This window comes from Lutjanus erythropterus, chromosome 8, assembly GCF_056507025.1.
Source record: "Lutjanus erythropterus isolate fLutEry1 chromosome 8, fLutEry1.hap2, whole genome shotgun sequence".
Classification (NCBI taxonomy): Eukaryota; Metazoa; Chordata; class Actinopteri; order Lutjaniformes; family Lutjanidae; genus Lutjanus; species Lutjanus erythropterus.
The window spans coordinates 18,581,687-18,602,143 of NC_139324.1; the positions used below are offsets into that span (position 1 = coordinate 18,581,687).

The 20,457-nt window shown below is 39.5% G+C and overlaps 1 protein-coding gene across 2 annotated transcripts in view; it reads right to left on the bottom strand.

Moving 5' to 3' along the window:
• slc49a4 (solute carrier family 49 member 4) overlaps positions 1 to 20,457 on the bottom strand; it is a 68,285-nt gene that overhangs the window by 16,567 nt on the left and 31,261 nt on the right. For both annotated transcript variants that reach the window (XM_084724803.1, XM_084724804.1), the window contains exons 6-7: positions 14,181 to 14,248; positions 4,500 to 4,627 (exon numbers count right to left, since the gene is read on the bottom strand). In XM_084724803.1, the coding sequence (XP_084580929.1) occupies positions 4,500 to 4,627; positions 14,181 to 14,248 (196 nt within the window). The remainder of the gene's footprint in view (positions 1 to 4,499; positions 4,628 to 14,180; positions 14,249 to 20,457) is intronic.

A 20,457-nucleotide genomic window follows, 5' to 3' on the forward strand; every position in this document is an offset into this window, starting at 1 on the left:
GCAGGTATATGGATGGAAAATGGCCAGTTTGCTTTCTTTTTTTTTTAAGGAAAAAAGTTATTTTTTGAGCCCTGACTGTGTCCCCATTCTCCTCCCAAGCCACTCAGAAAATTGTTTTCAACTAAATCATCTCCCCACTATGGTCTATCATAGCCTTCACCTGGTCTGCAGTGTCATATGATGAATTTGTTAGGCTTCAACCATCTGTTTTTGGTTTACTTCCTTTGCTTATATCACATTCATGTTTCAAGATTATAAATCTGACAAAGCAATCCATGTCACTTTTGGTACTTGGAAGTTTTTGATACTCGAGCTATGGACATGTTTTGGATGGTAGGAGCATTGCACAATTAATCAAAACATTATCAAAATCACAATATGCCCAAAAGCAATAGTTTAGATACCCTGACCAGTACCAATACCAGTACCCTTAAAGTGATGGTGATACTAGTGGAGTATTTCATTGGATACCTTTCTTGAGGGTTCTTCTTTATGAAGATACCTGACCTATCAGATGCAAGAAAACATATTTTTTTGAATAGATCCCAACAAAATCATTTATTTATTATTTTTTTTATTTATTGTGCTTCCCAAGTCAGTACCAGGGAAATATTGACATTTGACATCCAACAACACTGCATAAGCAGGCACTTTCCTCACAGTCTGCCATGGACTGTCATAAGAAAGTTCTGGCAATGTGACAGCAATTCAATTTCAATTTCAGTTTGGTTTAATTGTTTACAATTGTTTTGCACACTCTGTATTAAGATGCAACTCATTTCATGGATTCTACAATATATTAAAATCTAATTTTCTCATTCTTTTGCCAAAATGTGCAGATGTCCACATAGTAAACAGCTTGTCTCATTTGCGCCTCAGGCATGACAAGAATGTTACTGTCCACACTGGCTGCTGCTGGTTTAATTTAGCTACAACTGCTTCTTGGTTGAATTGAAAAAAAATCTCAATAGTACGGATTTAATTTAAAATCATGATGTGCTGACTGGCTCAATCTATTTCCTACAATGAACACTGCGGAGGTCAGCTGAGTTTTTTTTTTTGTATAAGCTAATTTTATTGCTGCAACATACAGCATTTCATTGTCAACTGTGTGTGAGCAGTGTTCATGTCTGTAAAGCAATCAGAAAGAGTTCAGTATGTTTGGTTAGCTTGACGTCTAGTCCCAGCTGCAGTCCTTTGGCTAAGGCCTCAAGTAAAATGTGTGACTGTGTATTAGAGTGGATGTGCAGAGAGATTAAGCCATCACCTCTGGAGCATCACGGCACCCTCCATCTCCCTTATCACAGCAGATTGGTCCAAATGAGCTCCCCATTAGCCTGCACGTCCCTTTAATCACAGTGCCTCTGAGGGCCCTCGTGTGCCTGCCTGCCCGGCTGCCTGTGACGGGGAACCCAGGAGCCTCTCACGCAGCCATCAAAGAAAGCCCTCTCCCCTGCTCGTCTTTATTTAACCCTAATGAAGCACTGATATCAAACACTTACGACCGCTTCAACCACTGCACTTTTCCCCTCACATTATCGAATTAGGCTATCTGATGCCAGTTCTCAGAGGGCAATGGGAGATCCCTTAAAGGAAGGAAACACTTGGTGAGCACAGCAGCAGAGAAACATGTGATGTACCTTGATGGCCTGAAGAGAGAACAATGTTTTTTTGTTTTTTTCTAGAAATGTTATTGGAATTGTATTACAGTCCAGGACTTGACCTTTATGTATTTGGTGCTGAAAGTGGTTATTTTGATCATTCATTGATCTTTTAATTTAATTTTTTAATTATATTATTAATTTAATTTTCTTGATTAATCTTTAATTGGTGCTGTGATGGTAAAGAATTTAGTGACTGCCTTGATAATTAAGTTTTACTGGACTTTTTTAAAGTATGCTCATAAGCATAGTGTAGGTCCTTTAAGGAATAGGGCACTATGTGAGTGTGCAGCCTGCAAGTAAGGCAGAGAGAACAGCAGACGTAACAGAACAGAAACTTAAACTTAGCAGTAAGTCGACAGTCTGGCAATAAATGTACAGTACAGGTTACAGTGTGTCAGTAAATAAACGCTTAAGCATCTCAAGACCAAGAAAAGTCTCATCTGTTGTTTCCCAATGGCTGGAAAAGTGAAGGGCTGAGCTAATACAAACACTATCGCTGCACCTTTACAACGTCAGCTCTCATGCAACTGTATCCTTTCCAGAAGCTTTGCAATCCATCCTTGAATTGCAGTGTCTTTTGGACACATGGCAGAATAAATCCATTATGATAAATCCAACACTAAAAGTCTTCTGTGATCTTTTATCATTTAATTTTCTTAAAAACAGCCTTAAAAACAGTAGTTGTTGTTAGCATGTTGTTTGCCGTCAACTTACAATCCCTGGGTTGAGTCTGTCAACCAATCAGATGGCGTGTTTCTGATTTCTATGTGACAATGCTGATCCTTAGATATATTAATGACAGTAATGAGCTCAACAATGCGGTAGGCATCACATATTCAGTTATCATCACAGCCCTAAATTTAATTGTTTGATCTATAAAATGTCAAAAAATGGGGATATATATCATGTATATATCCCTTTAATTCTGCCTTGATATTCTTTTTGCAAAAATATGCCTGCAGATGACTATGACTGACTTATTATTATTAATTATTAATTATTAAATAATAATAGGAGTTTGTGTTCAAAACTCTAAAATCTAGTCTAATCTAGTTAAAACAATTACCAATTATGAGTTTTCACAACTTCTATGCAAATTATCTTATTTTCTTTTCTCAAGAGACTGGTCTCTTGTTCACTGCAGCTGCAGATCACTTTATTTGGGTTTGTATATGTGTGTGTTTGTGTTTGTGTGTGTGTGTGTGCATTTTTATGTGTGTGTGTGTGGTATTGACCACCATCCCACACTGGGATGATGAGGTGTTTTGGCAGTTTTTGTTGCAGTATCACTCCACCCTCTTGTATGATATGCCAGGTGGATGAACTAGGCTGGAGCCTGACTGCTGCAGACTGCCAGTGTCTGGGATGAGAGGGTGTGAGATTGAAAGAGCAGTGCCAGGGCCTGGAGAATGATGATGGATGATGATGGCTAGAATCAGTGGCTTTGAACTACATGCTGGTATGCTTATTGGTTTGGCTTAGGAAAAGGCAGTTTGGTCCAGTTCAATGTCCCTAATGGGTTTATCACTGACGTCTACAAATGGATCAGTTCTGCTGAATATCTACCAAAGTAAGTATTTGGAAACAGTGAAACAGTAACTACATAGCTGATTTGATGTTTAAATCCATACTGGCTGAACAATGTATGAAACCTCTTACATGTAGTATTATATAATTCGTTAGTGTCACATGTTCCAGATCCAGTTGATCATTTGTTTTGTTTGCTGAAGACCAGACTAGGACCAGACAAAACAAGAAAGGCTGCAGTATCTGCTTGACAGAAAATCACTGGGAAGATAACAGGTGTCTCCTGATGTCAGTTATTGACTGCAAGGGATTTTCAATCACATTAAGGGTGTGGAGTTTTTGACCACTGGTGACAGTCTTTAAAAACACACACAATGGAGTGCTGCAGGGGTGATGCATTTTTGTAGGCCAGCCCAGAAGTTGGCATTGATCTGATTTCCTCACCAAAAAGTCAAAGGGATTTTTCAATTGGATTTTGGATTAGTGAAGAAAATAAGCTTTGTGGCGAATAAAAGTTCCTGTTTTGTTCAGCGAGGTAATCTTTACAAATGAACCCCACTTTTAAGATCTTTGAAGCGAAAATGCAGTGGCCAGAAGAAAAAGAATTGGAGAAATCTGCAGCATTGTTGTAAAAGCACCATTCAAATTTGGCCTCTCCTCCCCGTCTCAACAATCAAGAGAGAGGACGAGGGACATAACCTGTGGATTAGGAGAGCAAGTGCCGGCAGGGAGAACAAAGCAGTAAATAAGAGAAATAAAATGTTATTTTCTGATTGTTTCACAGCACAAAGAAACACAACCACAACTCCACACAATGCCGCATTTTGTGCGAATACATGTCTGGGTCATAAGTGATGATTTTGAGAGATTAAGTCTGTATGAGTTCATACATTATTTTTTTTAGGAAAATGTTGCAGATTATATCTTTGACATTGTGGTACTATGTATGAAAAGGGACAACATTCCACATTGTTCATCTAATGAGAATTAAATCTCAAATGAAATCTTAAAGTTGGCACTTTAACCTCATAATCACTGTTTAAAATCCAACACATTGAAATACAGAGCCAACACAACCCCAAGTGTTTCACTGTACAAATACTTACACCTTGGACTGTATGAAGAAAGCTGAAAAGCATAGAAAATGCACCTGTGGTCTTCAGCAAATCCACAGAATCAATAATCAAGCTGGAAAAGGACCCTGAACTGCCCACTGAATTCATTTTGGCTCTGGGTTGTATCGGAGCCCAGCTGCACTGCATGTATCATGCAATGTCACCTTGACAAGTGATGCTGCTGTGGACCCACCTGCAGTGGAGGGGAGGTGAGTGACTCTGCTAAGACAAGTTAGCGTGAACCAGGTAGAGGACAGCGAGGCTCCTGCCAGCATCAGCACCAGGATCAGCTTCAGCATCCCCCGAATAGAGTCTGCAAACCTGGGGGTGGGTGGAAGGGACAGGGAAGAACGGATCAATTCAAAAATCAATCAAAAACACTGAGACAAAGTACAACATATTCAAGATAGTGTCGCTGAAACCCAGGACCAAGACACAGAGCAGACAAGATTACTGAAGTGAGTAAAGACAGCTGTTTCAGAAATAGGAGTCGTCCCTCACAAACACAATGAGTGCCTATGCAATTTCTAAATGTCTGCTTCCTCTGTGACTTGTGTCATAATCTATTACTCCCGACATGCATTGTTTCAGAGAAAGGCTAGATCATTTCCTTCTCCCACTTGTTTTCTGAGTGCATCAGTTGCACTTGTCATTACACAAGCAGACAATATTTCAAGAGCTGATTCAATTTGTCTCACAAGCTAAGCAGGCAGACTAGAGATGCGCATTATATTATAGTGTGGAAGACAAGCCATCGGGCCATCCCCAAACTCTCTTGAGCACTGTGGTTTCTCTTTGTAGCCCTTTCTAAACCCTCATAGTTCATTAACTCCTCTCCGCTCCTCTGGGTATGCATATGTATGCTTGTGAAAGATTAGATGAAGCTACAGAAGCCCGTAGCAAAGAGAGACACTAATTACTTTTGTTTTGTTGCTCACAGACAAGATGCTTGCAAAAGAGAGCTGAACTTGACAATGAACTTAACGCAAGAATAAAAAGAAGTGTTGGAAATGGCTGATTAGTTCAGCTAGGTTGTGAAGTTCTGTCAGTATGCTGAGGGCCAGGCAATGAGGGAAATCATCCTTTGGATGGATAACGAGAACTTCTCCACTCAGAATGTTCCAGAGTGACACTTTTAGATGACATAAGTGTCTCCTAGGATTTCATTAGCTGTCATTCACTGCCTCAATGCATTACCTCCATGTTCACAGGACATCAGCTACATCCTGAATCCCTACCTTTGGACTCACTGTGAGAGAGTTTTGAGTGGCATATGGTTAACAGTAATAGTCTTTTCTGTTAAACAAATCTAAAGCCCTCTTGTTTCTGTTTACAAGAATGAGCTGGACTCATTGGAAACGGCAATCTAGTCCAAGGGCCAAGCGCTTGCCACTACACAGAGATGTCTGGTTTCCCTGCCCACAGCTACACCCCTCAAATCTGCATCACCCATCTGCCACTGACTGGCTTGCATCCACAACCCTTCAACCACCCCTATTGCCAGAGAGGGATGAAATCCTTAGCCTGCATCCAGTCAAGCCCTCATCTCTTTGCGGAGGGGATCACAGGCGACTCCTATGTATCAATTCCAATCTGATCCTCTAGGCAGAAGCACCATAAGTAGCTTATTTCCTTTACTAACTCTGATTGTCCCTGAGTCCACTTGATAAAGAGCTCGGTCACTGATTGGCAAGATTAATCAGATGCGACACAGACTGAGTTAAACTAATGCAAATGAGCAGAGTTTGGCTTTGAAAACTACTGGCTTACAGTTGACTAGTGAAAATATAAATATCCTATCATTATATGTCTTGTGTTTTTAAAGGCTAAAGCTGGCAATATAAGCTGCGCTTCCAACTTTCCCCAGGGACTAGGAACCTTCAGGAACCCCCTACAAAGTCCCTGCACATGGGGTAAAAATGTGGGGGTGGGACTTGCAACATTGAATATTTCTGATTGAGCAAGTATTTGCAGCATTTTCTCTCAGCCATAGATTTTAAAAATCTGTGGCCACTGATCAGTTTGTGTTTTGTTTGGATGGAGACACTTGAGTTACCAAAGAGAGCATATGACAGATGGACAGGGGAAGAACGACCAATATCATAGTTGTTTTGCGCAAAAATAACATACAAAAACAGTCAGTGGACCATTTGCCTAATCTTCGTAGATCTTTGAACCACGTTAGAAAAGCAGACAACAATGGGCTGAAGGAACCTTTTATTTCCTAAAAAGTAGTTGCTGGAGACCACACACCAAAAACTGCTCCTTGTGCCGTTTCAGGCCCCAGTCCTTTACCAGACATACTGTATGTCTAATAAAAATAGTATATTTAATAGAAATCTAAGTGAATATGGAGCTGAACTAAACAGTGACTCGCAAGAATGACATTAATTGGCTTGTCTGGCCAAGTGAAGCTATCCACAGTACTGAAATGAGCGCTGCAGGACTTAATGCTGGCATGATAAATTAGCATTTAAGTGCTTGTTTAGTTATAGATGGTCACATCCCCTGTGTGTGAAAGGACAAAAAAATGATTACTTGGGCTGCAGGGTGCACAAGAACAATGCTCCACCACATTCTTCAAGTGAGAAAAAAGGCAATTTGCATAATCCTTTTTTAGGTGCTTGAAGATCAAATCATCACTAAAACACGTGGCCCGTAAAAGACGGAGCAGTCTTTGAGGTGAGAGACTTCTTTTTCCAGTTGATGAGAAAAGTGACATGCAGATCTGCAGTCACAGCAGACAGGCAGACAAAGGTAGAGACCACCCAAATTTGCCATCATCGAAACAGTGGTTAAATGACCTGAAACAAGGCACAATTTAAGCATGTGTCTGTATGCATGCACGTATCTGATCAGATCTTTCTCTCGCTCCTCCCAAGATTTTCACATCTAGCTCCAAGAATTGGTTTATTTTGACCTAACCCAGAGCTGGTGCTTGCTGAAACAGTGGAAAGATGAACCAAGATGATTTTGATGAGTTTTAGTTTGTTTTTGTCATGGATGAATGAAGTGTGTTTTATGATGACAGAATTACTGTTTTTGTAAATGGAGTCTGGTGGCTCTGGCAAGAGCAATGGGCTGCTTCTGGTTAAACAAAGCTTATCTTACTCTTTAACAACAAGGTCTATTTCCGTAGGAATCCTTTCCATAACAATCTGAGGATGCCGGTGACCAAAAATGAGCCTCAATTTGCTGCTGCAAATACTCATTAAAGTACTACCTGGTAGTACTACTGGCAGACCACAGTGCGTGTGCCTGCAACAGTGCGTGTCTGTTTGTGGTGGGGCAGCAGGGTGAGGGTAGCGGGTGCCAACAGACTCAAAAAACTGATCTGCAAGGCCAGTGACGTTGTGGGGCTGGAGCTGGACTCTTTGATGGCAGTGTCAGAGAGGAGGATGCTGTCCAAATTACATGTCATCTTGGACAACGTCTCCCACCCACTCCATGATGTGCTGGCCAGCCACAGGAGTACATTCAGCACAAGACTCATTTCACCAAGACGCACCACCGAGCACCACAGGAAATCCTTCCTGCCTTTGGCCATCAAACTGCACAACTCCTCTCTCAGAGTGTCAGACACTCTGAGCCAATAGACTGACCCCTTCATTTCACCAGTTACAACCCATGACGTTTACTATTACTACTCATATACATCGGTGCACTACTACTGTCTGACAATACAATTCCTGTGCAATTACCCAAAGGTGCAATACTCTTTGCAATAACATAATTGTATACAACTGAGTTACATGACTGTAATGTACAATAACTCAACTGCAATACTATGTCCAATAATTCAATGTACTATAAAGAGATGTATCATTTATCTACACTGTTATATATTATAGCATCTGATGCACATTAGCGTGCATAATTCTTGACATTGGTTATTCACTACTTATTCAACTTTTTTCCATACTTGTGTGTGTATATCTGTTGTACTATTTGTATGTACATATTTTTATATACTGATTTCCTATTTGCTTAATTGCTCTATGCTTATATATTTTCTGTCCTTGGGAACACCTGCAGTGTAAGCAATTTCCCCCCGGGGATCAATAAAGTATTTCTGATTCCGATTCTGATAAAGCAACCAATGTGTATTAATCCACAGCTTAAAATAGTTTCCAACAAATATTTTATTTACTCCAGTTATGATAACATTTGTCTGTTGACTACAGTGCCCTGCTGCTTGAAGAAATTACTGCAACTTTTGTAAAAAAACTATACAGCATGTCAGAGTGTCGCCAGTTTTCAAAGATTTGCATCTTTAGTAGAGACAAAAGGGCTTGCAACAAACAGGTTAGGGAAGTTGGAAAGTATTAAAGTACTTTGTTATAAAATACTTTGAGTATATTGCAAAAAAAATTAAAAGGTACAAGGTATATCACAAGTCTTCAAGTCAAGGATTGTAAAATACTCATATTTAACAGATTTATGAAGTTGCTGCTCCAAATTAAAAGTGGACAAATACAACCATGATGACAGAAAAAAGTTAAATGAGTATTTTATTCGTCTTGACATATGATCACTGGATTTTGGGTTTAGCACTGCACTGAGAATCCTATTGTTCTAAGTGCCAACTTCTTTCCAAATACATATTAAAATACTTTGTCAGTTTTGGTATTTTCATAGGATTTGCTAACAATAAGAAAATGTAGAATAACACTAAACAAGAAACATTTTGCTATAAAGGTTTGTACATCTCCAGTGATGTAATTCAAAGCTCTGTTACACTACTCAATGAGTAAAGAGGGTCAGGTCATCTCATGAGGTAATGTCAGAATTAAAAGCCTATCTTTTATGCTGCGCTAACAGGATTTATTGGCCATAAAGATAGCATCATCTAAGTCATGTAGAATCAGATTCCATTTTCTGCTCTTACAGTGCCTGCAGGGAATGATGAAATATCACCATCAGTATGATATTATCAATTGGGCTTGTCTACATTTTTAGTGAAGGACATGCAGTCAAATAACCAAATAGATGTAGACGGTATAATATGATGATCAGCATGCAATCACAGATTGTCCCTGTTCTAGGCAAAACAAATTAGGCAGTGGCTGATACTCATTTGTGTTTGCTCTATCTCATCTCATTAACCTGGAGTATTGTCTGGCTCAGACCTTTGTGATGCGAAGGAGAATAACCTGGTTCTTTTTTCTGCTGTCTCCTCTTCTCTCACCCTCACTCCCCCCCCCCTTTTCCCCTGGCTTGTAATGGGAAGATAACGAGGGACGCTTGTTAGTTATTCTTTCCACCCTCCTCAATCTGTGAACAAAAAAAAGCATAGAGCGTGCCGCTGTCATCCAGTCAGCTTATGTCTGGGCCACACAATTAGACAGCTGCCAGATTGTTTGTCAAATGTTTCCATGACGGGTGCCACACCTTGAAGCATCCACTACTAATTGAACCCGCTGCATCAAGCTCCCTGCCATCTGACTATGCACTGGCAAGACACGGGCAATGAAATGTTTGCAAGCAGCCAGTGCTTTTTTGGCAAAGGGCAACTGCTAATCCCCCAAGAAATTTAGCTTTGCAGGAGTATAAGCCACTTAAAATGTGAAACTGCAACACCTTCAGCACAAAAAGCATTTACAGGGGGCCATTTTCTGCCCCCTGCGGCAAACTGTGCTCAGCATTGGCACAGTGTTGTGCTAGCTGGAGGGACGGGGACATTAACATCTTAAGGGCTGCTAGTGGCTAAGACAAGGGACAAAGATTGCTCTCTGCTCAGTTCATTACCACAAGCTTTCCTGGGACTGTATCTAATGGTGCCATATTGCAGTAAGTTAATGAAGAAAGAGAAGAAAACAGCAGAGAAAGGCAGCATTTAGTTTTAAGGAAGTAGAGAGAGGAAGACATAAGATACTGTTAAATTTCTTCTGCTTCTGCAGTTGTAAAACATTTCTCTAATCAAAGCAGACCCCAGTCGGATTGCGTCCAGGGGCTCATCTCCCAACGGACATCACCAATCAAAGAGATGAAGACAGAAAAAAAACCCCATCAGCCCAGTGACTGATGATAATTAATGAGAGTGTCTGCTCCCTGTAGTGCATGACCTAGCAGCAGCAGCCACAAATCACAACAGGTTAACACTTCAATCAGGTGGTTCCAGCTTAGAATAGCATTATTACATGGATATAAAAATACAATATAAAGGAGTGTGCTTAAATGGCAACAAAAAAATCTGACTTTAAAACGCCAAGATACTAGTGATCAAAGAATAATTTGTGTAAATTTGTATAACTACTTTTGGAAGTGTGGCAACTTTCACTTGACTAAAGTAAATCTAAAATTGTACATTTTGGTTTTCCATCCATTTTTCCATCAACAGCCATTTTTCACACCCAGACCACACCCATTATGTAAAAACACCCTCATTTTGTAAATAAATCAAATGATTAAATATTACAGTGGTGATGACAAATGTGGGAGTTGCAATTTTTTATGTAACTGTAATAATATGATACTTTATGTAATAACCACTCAAAATGAAAGTCATAATGCACCACATTATGTAATAACCACTGCAATATGTTGTAATTTATTACAAAATGAGGGGAAATGTATTATCTCCACCAGGGGTAAGCCTAATTCTTTTGTGCACATTCATGACTGTGTGCTGAAAGATCACTATGATTTTTGAAAAACCTGTCAGTCAGAAGCAAGTTTTCGGGTCATCTGTCCGTCCGCCCCCTTCTTGTCACCGTAACATCTCAAGGAAGTCTTGAGGGAATTTCCTTGAATTTGGCACAAATGTCCACTTGAACTTGAATAGATTTTGGTGGTTAGATTTCAAAGCTCAAAGGTCCCTGTGAGCTCACAAAATACATTTTGGCCCTATCTCAAAATTTCATATGCTAATTATGACAAAAGTTCAAGTTCAAGTTTTGCATAAAAATGACACAAAATTGATGACGTTTAATTAATTTTAGATGCAAAGCGTCAAAGATCAATTTTACTGTGACATCATTATGTTCTGCAAAACACTCGAAGCTCTCTATCAGTCCTCTGTATGCATCTCTATAAATAGTCTCTATGTGCACATTTATGACTGTATGCTGAAGGACCTCTCATGGTTGCTGTGATTCACAATTTTTGACAAACCATGAAAATCGTATAATCTATAGTGACTGTCCTCACTCCTCTTAACTGGCTGGAGGGGGCCGCAAGCCATCAATAACTGCAAGGCTAAAACAAGGCTTACTGATCAGCAATGTTCTGGGAGTAATTAGTGACATGTAACTAGTTACATGTAATTAAATTCCAAAATATATGCAACTGTAACCTTTTACAGTTACTGAGTAACTGTATGTAATTAAATTACTGATCAGAATATTGGTGATTACAAAAGGGTCACATTCAATTTTTCTTTTTGCGCTGCCTAGTGGAGATCTGCACTCGTCTCTCAACCGATTTACTACAAATTGCTATAGATTATTACAAAATGTGGGTGTACATAATAGGGTGAAAATTTATTACATTTTGTGGAGTTATTAAATAACGCAGTGTTACTATATAATGCATTGTTAACAAGGCTCCAAAGTTGCAAACTGTCAACTTCGTGGCACGATTGACATCTCAGTGGAACTACTCTTTGCCTGTTCAGCAGGTAACATTTATGAGCAGCAATGAAATCACTATTTGACACTTGATCAACATAATTTCACCCAACTACAGAAAATGATCCCAAGTTTACTTGCTTAGCACTTTTAAACTCATATCATATCATGCTTCACATAAAATAGACAATAAAAGCCCAAATACTGTATTTGTATTTCTCTTCCAAAATATAAAAATCTAACCTGTTCCTTTCAAACCTGAGAGTATAAATTGAAACTAAATAGGAAAATGCAGTAAGGGACCATTTCAACCATTGTAATCCACTGAATACAACTCACTGGCATGATCAGTGATTAAGAGAAGTTCATACTCAACCTTACCAACCATGTTATGCACATTTCAACAGATGCACATAGAGCAAATGATGTGCAGCAAATTGTTAAAGCTGAATTTCATTTAACTATCAACTGTTGCATCAAAGAGAGGCTAATCAATCTCTCCACTGACTCAGAGTCTATGTAATCAACGCCAATAATTCAACAGCTCTGTTTACATACACTTTCATCTCATGCTGCAAACAGCTTCATTGATTAACAGTGGGAGTTATGGGCTCATTTCCCTGATTACAGCTTTAAGAAAACAGTGGGCCTGCCTGGAAGTGCTGATTGGGCCTCGGCCTGCGATAAACATATATCCGTCAGAGCAGGAATGAATCCCTTGCTTTTGCAGACTCCACACTTTGTCTTCGTGGTGCAGCTCCCTATCCATCAACGAAGGTGAAGTGGGTGCTGCATTAGCATCCATCCCCCCCCCCCCCCCCCTCTGTTAGAGTCGCTGGCTTCAGATCGCATATTAAAAGAGAGTAGATGAGATTAGGGTAGCAAGAGAGAGACCATCCCCTTTACCTCAACTGCACCCCAAACCAATCAGTATAAGTGATTTATTAGTTATTAATACTGTTATAAACAGCGCAGCTTACATGCTGAAGTACGATGTGTATGCACACTGAGTGACCAGAATTATTCCACTGGGAGGAAAATTCAAAGGTACTGATTTCTAATCTTGTTTGTCAGGTAGCAAAGGGAGAGCCAAGGCTATTAAACAGAACATTAATTGATTATTTCCATGCTTTATGAATTAAAGGACCCTTTGTTCACAACTGTCTTTTGTGTTATTTTAACCCAGAGGTGCATTTATTCCTGCAACAGCTGCTTTTGACTGGACAAATGTACCGGCTATCAGTGATTGGCTGAGTCCATCTGCATTTGTTTTTTTTGGGTGATTTTTTGCAATTCATTTTGCTTATTCAATGGTCTGCCTCTGAAGAGTGAGAGCTGCTGTTAAGCAACTAACTCTCAATCAGCAGCACACTTCACACCCATCGAGATGAAGACCTAGTGAGAGGAAAACAGAATATATTTCACATCTAAATTAGTTAATTAAGGATTTATTTCCACCAAACCAAAGTTGGTGATTTTGCAAAGACTGACTAAGATGGTTTTGGCAGGTTTTATTTTGTTTTATTAAGCCTGAATGAAGTGTGTACAGTTGTATTTTTCTGTTATATATATATATATAATATAGGTATAAGAATATATGAATATATGAAGTGTATATACGAGTGAAAAAAATTCATAAGTCTGAACAAAGTCACTCTGTATAGCAAATATATACATTTTCTTATTCCTTTATCATGAATCCTCTCCTGATGCCACAGATTTATCTCATTGCCCTTTTTGTGGTTCTGACCTGCAGACTGGGAAGCACTGATGTAATCTGCAAAGCAGGAGAGGTTTTACCTTTACCCAAATATTGTGGTCACTATGTGTACAAACTGTCTGGTATTCTGACCATCTTCAGCTACAAAGGTCTGAAATTTTAAATGAGGGCTTACAGTAAATGCTTATTTTCTAATTTGATGCCTCACCAGGTCCATCAAGTTTTCGCAAAGCTCTGTTTATTAGCCTGGTGATCAGACTAAATTGCCATTTTGTTTTCACTTAAACGTTGTGAAAATTGAGAATGAGATGTGGGGGCCAACTCTGAGGACTGGAACCAGGGAAGGGTGCCACCGCATTTACGGTCACATGCATGCTGGTTATCCGGGTCAATGAGAGGTTGTGGAAGATGTTAATTAGCGAGCCCATTACAGAGAGGATCTGTATCACATCAGCGCTCTAGATATGCACAAGTCTTAGCAGTGTGGACTTGATTGAACAATTTTACCGCGCTGCTTCCTTTTCAATTGAAAATTATATTTAATATTCACTCACACAAAAAAACAGCTTCTTATATGATGGCTTACCTGGCCATTGCTACTCCAAACACACATCCACCAATGATCGACCAGAAACCAATCCAACCTGCATCCACCTGTAGAGAGAAGAGAAGAGAAGAGAAGAGAAGAGAAGAGAAGAGAAGAGAAGAGAAGAGAAGAGAAGAGAAGAGAAGAGAAGAGAAGAGAAGATTACTCTGTGTTCAAAATGCAGTCCATGGCTGTGAGGACAGGGTTAGACAGAGAGCAGGCACTAAGTGTTTGAAGTCTACAGAGGCCTGTCAATCAAGGTGCCGGGTAAATTGCCAGGCAGTGAAGCTATAAGAGCAGCTGTGCGTGTGTGTGTAAGAGTGTAAGATTGTTGTCCTTTCTTATTTACACGGATGAAGGCCAACGCATACACTTGGCCTTAAAGTCGGGAGAAAGGACGTTATGGCCAAGGGACTGCAGCAGAATCAATATGAGGGAGAGTGTACCACATGTGCACACACGCACACACACACAACAAAACAATCAGTGTGTGGCACCCAGGAGAGAACGTCTCCGAGTGCCAATGAAGGTGTTTGGCTCCCATCAATCTCCCCAAGGCAATATCTCACATTCAACCAAATCCCACCATGTGGAAGATGAGACAGCAAGGGACCAGACTCTAAAAGCAGGATCTGATGCTTTTTGCTTAATCATACTCCGCAGTGACCTGTCAGGAAAGTCTATAATGAAGAAAAGTGGACTATCAAGGTTATTAAATGTAAAACGTATTCTGGCTCAGTAAGTGATGAATGTCAAACTGTCATTATATTTGATCTCAATTACACTCCTCCAAGTGTTGTGTGTGGGCCAGCCTTCTAGAAGACACTAAAAGCTAATTGGAAAGGCACCCATTTCTTCTTTGCATGGTCCGAGGCAGCTTGGTACGGCGAACGCTCACAGATTTGTGTCAATAAGCTTGAGATGAATGGTGTTAGGGCAGACAGTCAGACAGGATCAAGGCTCTTGACATGTTAATATAGTTATTTTCCCCACCTCTCTCTCTGAATCATTGGCCTTCTAGTTCTGCAAATTCCAAATGACTACTCTCTTAAAGTTTCGCTCAATTCGTTGGCAAAGCACATTCTGACTTACTGTATTGTACTGAAAAATGTGATGCACCTATTTCAACCTGATTGAGCTGTACCATTTGGTTTAAGTATGTTAAAACAATGTAAATTTTAAGTTTGCAGGAAGCTGGAAACAAAAAAATAGACATTTGGACTGTTTGGTATCATTTTCAATGGTAAGCATATTTCCTCACCATATTATAGTTTCAGAGGTCTTACTGAACAGAATTACGTAACTTGATACAGCACAAAAGAATAATATGAGTGAAATATTTTTCTAGAATCATGCTCTACCAAATTGTTTGTTTAGTTATTTTCTGGTCAAGGTAGTGAAGCTAATTTCATGTAAGTAAAACTGGCATTTGCTACAGGATAATATGATAATATGCTGCATTTAATGTTATTCAAATAATTACATGAGCTAAATTATTTTTATGAGCATGACTTACTACAGTCTGAAAACATGCTCTACCAAACAGGTTGTTTGTCATTCATGGTCACTGTAATGAAGCTAATTCCTATTTGCTAATATGATCAATTTAATGTTACTTATTTATGTATAAGCTGAAATAATTTTAAACGTATGATTATTTTACTTTCTAAAAAACATGCTTGACGGATGCTTGGATAGCTCAGTTGACAGAGCGTGCACCCCGTGTGCGGAGGCTGTGAGTCCTCTGCAGCGGCCGCGAGTTTGATTCCCACCCATGGCCCTTTAATTCCAACAATGAATCAGAGGGAACTGCATCAAAATCTGATTATATAACCATATTGTAAATGATAAATAAAATGTATCTTGTATAATAAATGTATAATTTTTATGAAAATACCTAATATCCAAAATACATTTGTGCTGTTGCACCACTACACAGATGAGCAAGTCTGTTTTATTTGTGCATCAAGCTAGCTTTTTTATCTGACACCTTCTACATTTTATTTTTGGTATTTTGTATTTTGTATTTTGATACAGTTATCACGCAGCAACATCTCAATCATATGGTAGAAGAAAACCGTGGGGTCTGTTAAAATAAAAAAGACAATGATTGTTGTTATTATTGCCCCAAGCAAATAAAAAAGGAAGAAAATTTGTTTTGTTTTTTTTCAGGCTGAGGACATTAAAGGGTTAAGGGAACAATTACATATGACTGATGAGCAATGCAAGGCACCAATTTCCTGAGTAATACTCATTATGGTGATACTAAGCCGAGCGCTCAATCCCTCCGTCTGCAGGTCTAACACAGTCCCAAAACAGAGCTCACATAGCAGGCACTCGAGCCCCACGAGTACTACCCCAATTTCAAATCAGAGCCAAACCAATAATTATACACCTTTACGCCTTTGAATGGCTCTTGTGCTGGTTTCACCCCAATTACTACTCAATACAAACAGAGTATGCTGTTAAAATATTGTAACTGCAGAATGGACTGACTGACTGCATTTGACATAAAGGTTATATGACTTGGACCCCATAGTTTTCTGACAGGACACCCATGGAGCACGATCACAGCCTGGCATCCCATCACATCCACAAACCACATGTAGATCAGATGGGAAAACTCCTCAACTCAATTGGCACACCAGGTGGCAATGTGCTGCCATGTCTGCTATTTATCTTATACATGGACCGTTGTTCACTGTTGATACCCTGAACAGCATATAATTAAGTTTGCTGATGACACAGGATAAAGTCAAACATGTGCCCGTTCTAAATGACTTTGTCGACTGGTGTGAGGCCTCACATTTGAATCTGAACACATCCACGAACAAAGAACTGATTTCAGATTTTAGACATGATCCTCTACCACCCACTCTATCTAGAATCACAGGGAATCGAGGTGACAGAGGAGAGTTATCTTGGTCTTAGTATAGATCACAAACTCTCCTGGAACCAATGTGCTAATGCTGTTTTAAAGAAGAGCCAACAGGAAATTCACTTTCTTAGAAAACCAAACTTTTTAAATATTGATGACAAAATTCTTACATTACACTTCACCATCTTGTTGCTGCTGTTTAAATTTAACCTGACGCAAATTCAAAGAAATCTACCACAGAATTACTTCCTGGGTGTATACGTATATGTATATATTCTGCTGTACTTTTGTTGTACAACCCTCTGTTGTATAATGATAAATAATTTCAGCATGCTGAAGCTCCCTTAAGTGCAGTTTATTGGCACATCCACAAGTGACATTTTGAGCGGCTGCTCTTCTTAAGACTTTGGAAAATAATGGGGGAACAGCAGGCTGACCTGGCTGACCTGTACCACCTATACCTGACCAGGCTGCCTGAGAAGGGAGACAAGGTCTGCATGGATTCATCCTGTCCACTTTCACTGGAGTTCCAGCCACTTTCTGTGGTCGAAGGAAATACATGGATACATGGAGGGTGTGTAGCATATTCACTATTTTTTTTTGTCAATTATTAGTATACATTTATTGACATGCATTTCACATTTCTGTCTGGACTGCGATTGTGTTTTTGATGGCTGTTACAGATGATCTTAGACAATTGTTGTTTTTGTTTTTCTGACTTGCTTTTAATGTGTCTACATGTTCAGTGCAGTACCACAAATTATCTAAAGTCTCAATCTGAGTAAATCTAAGTTTCCTTCTGTATTTTAGCTAGAGAAAGCTTGGAAACTATTCCACATTCAGGATAAAATTGACATTTCTCCTCCTGAATCTCAAGTTTGACCAACGACTATAACCTCCTTTCACAGCACACTGGCATAAGCTTTCCCCAGGGAGTCTGAGTTGTGTCATACCTGGATACCTACAGCAGACCCTCCAGCCAATCAAAAACAGGACTTGTTTTTTTTAAAGCCATAAATATTAAACTTAGTTGGAAAGCCATGTGCATGTACCTCAAGGAAGCCCATTGTATAGTCACCATCAACTTAACACAGTTTTAGTATCACCCAAAACTGGATGTGCTGAAATTATTTGATGAATATCACGATACTGCAACAAAAGAATATCTCAATACCATACCAAACTATGACGATATTACATGGATAATTATTTTTTTATTATTATTTTTATTGTCTTTAACTTTAAAAGGACTTCTGCTGGCTGCTGAATTGTCATTTTAATAAAAAAGGAAAGCAAGATGACACACTGTAAGTTACAAAGAAAAAACAAATTCTATATGAACAAAATTGCTGTGTCCATAAATATTTTCATGATGTAATTTTCACATTGGGATAAATATTGTTTTATTGACCTTTTATCATCATATTACTGTGTCATTATTTCCCTACCCCAAACCCTGCAAAGTTTCCTAACCTGGTTTCAGTCAGATTACCACATCACGTCTTGTTGCACCGTTTGCCAGCCAGCTGATCCCTGCGTGTCTCTGCCCCTGTGTCTGTCATTTGCTAAATCGAACCTCGAAAGTTGTTAAACACCCCAGGTGCATTTCTGGGCTGTATTTAGTCAGCTCCTGAAATCTCACCATGCCAGCTGTAACAAAGAGAGCTGACGTGGTGCGAAAACAGTTTTTGTACTCTACAGGGTGAGTTTCTGTTGCCATCACCTTGTCAGTCACAATGTTTTACTTCTCCGAAAGTTTTGCTTTTCTAATCCAGTCTTAGACAGCAGGCAGCAACATTCGTCTCATCTAATGACAGCTGCCCCACAGCAGTCATGGTCACCTCTCAATCAGAATGCACGGCTAGCTGAGAAAACAGATGACAGAAGCATCTATATATTTGGCAAAGAACCCTGAAGAAAGAAACAGCTGAAAGAAAAATGCTGACAAAGATCAACAGAGGAAAGAGAAGAGATGAAGATCGGAACACTAAGTTGAAATGACTGCAAAGTTGTCAAACTTATGCACTACAGAAGACAGAAAAACACATTTGACACCTGCAACACAGAGGTCATTGTTGAAAATGAGTATGAGAGCATTCACCACCAGAACTGCCACTGTGCCAGGGAGAAGAGATGGACAGGAAAGGAAGAGAAACAAAAAGACCTGCAACTAGGACAGACAGTGGGAATTAAAGCAAGATGTCTGTGAGTTGGCATGTAGGTGGGATGCATTACATCAGATCCCAATGTGGTCTGTGAGAACAAATGAAGAGAGCGCGAGAGGATATGAGTGGTGCACTTGGGTGAAAAATGAGCATACTTGCATAGTGCCTATGCTGAGCAGGATCTGGTCTGCATGGATATGGCTAACTGGAGATACATATTGTATCATAACAAACTGACACGGGCTGCACACACAGAATTGCATTAGCAGAAGGAAGTAGAAGAAATTATCAGCAAAGGGAAGAGGTATTAAGGTATACACATGTGTGTTCTGAGTGCACCTGTATGCAACCACCCATTTGCACCAAAATGAACAAATTATTGGAAAGCATGAAGAAATTAATAGAAAGTATGAAATTGCTCTCTTGTTATATTGCATTGTGACTTGGCCTGAGGCTCTTACTGAATACTTTAAATTACCAGAGAAATACACTCAGTAACATTTTTCATGGATGAGAGGAAGATAATAAAAGAGCAAGGGAGTAAGAACATTTTTTGTTTAAATGAAAATGCACGGGAGTTTAGGGATAGAAAGAGGAGAAATACATACAGAACATCTTGTGTTTGCATGAAATGCTCATTTCACCCCCTGAGCAGCATCTTTCTGGGCTGTTTCTAGATCTGACAGAATCCACAAAGCTTACAGCTTAAGCTTCGATTTGGGTCTGCAGGTTCATAGTGAGCTTAAACAAGAAGATGCAGTATTTGCTTTTCCTCAATCATATCTATGCCCAAAGAAAAAAAGAAACATTTCAGAAGTCTTCTGCTGCATTAGAACTCCTTCACCTCACTGTGTTTAGATGCACCACTATCTGGTTTCATGTATTTTTTAAGCTCAAAGTTTTGCACCCCTGGGATATCCTGTAATGTAGCTCACTTCATTGCAACACACTTTCATTCTTAACATACTTTTTATCTTCTTAACTAGCGTGGATAAAAGAAATGTGGAAGGCAGAAAAAATCTTTTGAGAACAAATGAATTCTAAGAACAATTTGGTATGCGCTCTGTTGCCTCTTCACTGAGGTATGAAGACAGAGGTGTGACGAGGAGCTTCTCATCCTCCGCTCTCCTCTGTGTGATCTCGTCTCAAGCAGCACCTGTCTGATGATAACCTTGAAAAGATTCTCCCTTTGTCTTTCGACATGCTGCTGTTTCGAGACCTGGAAGATGCAAAC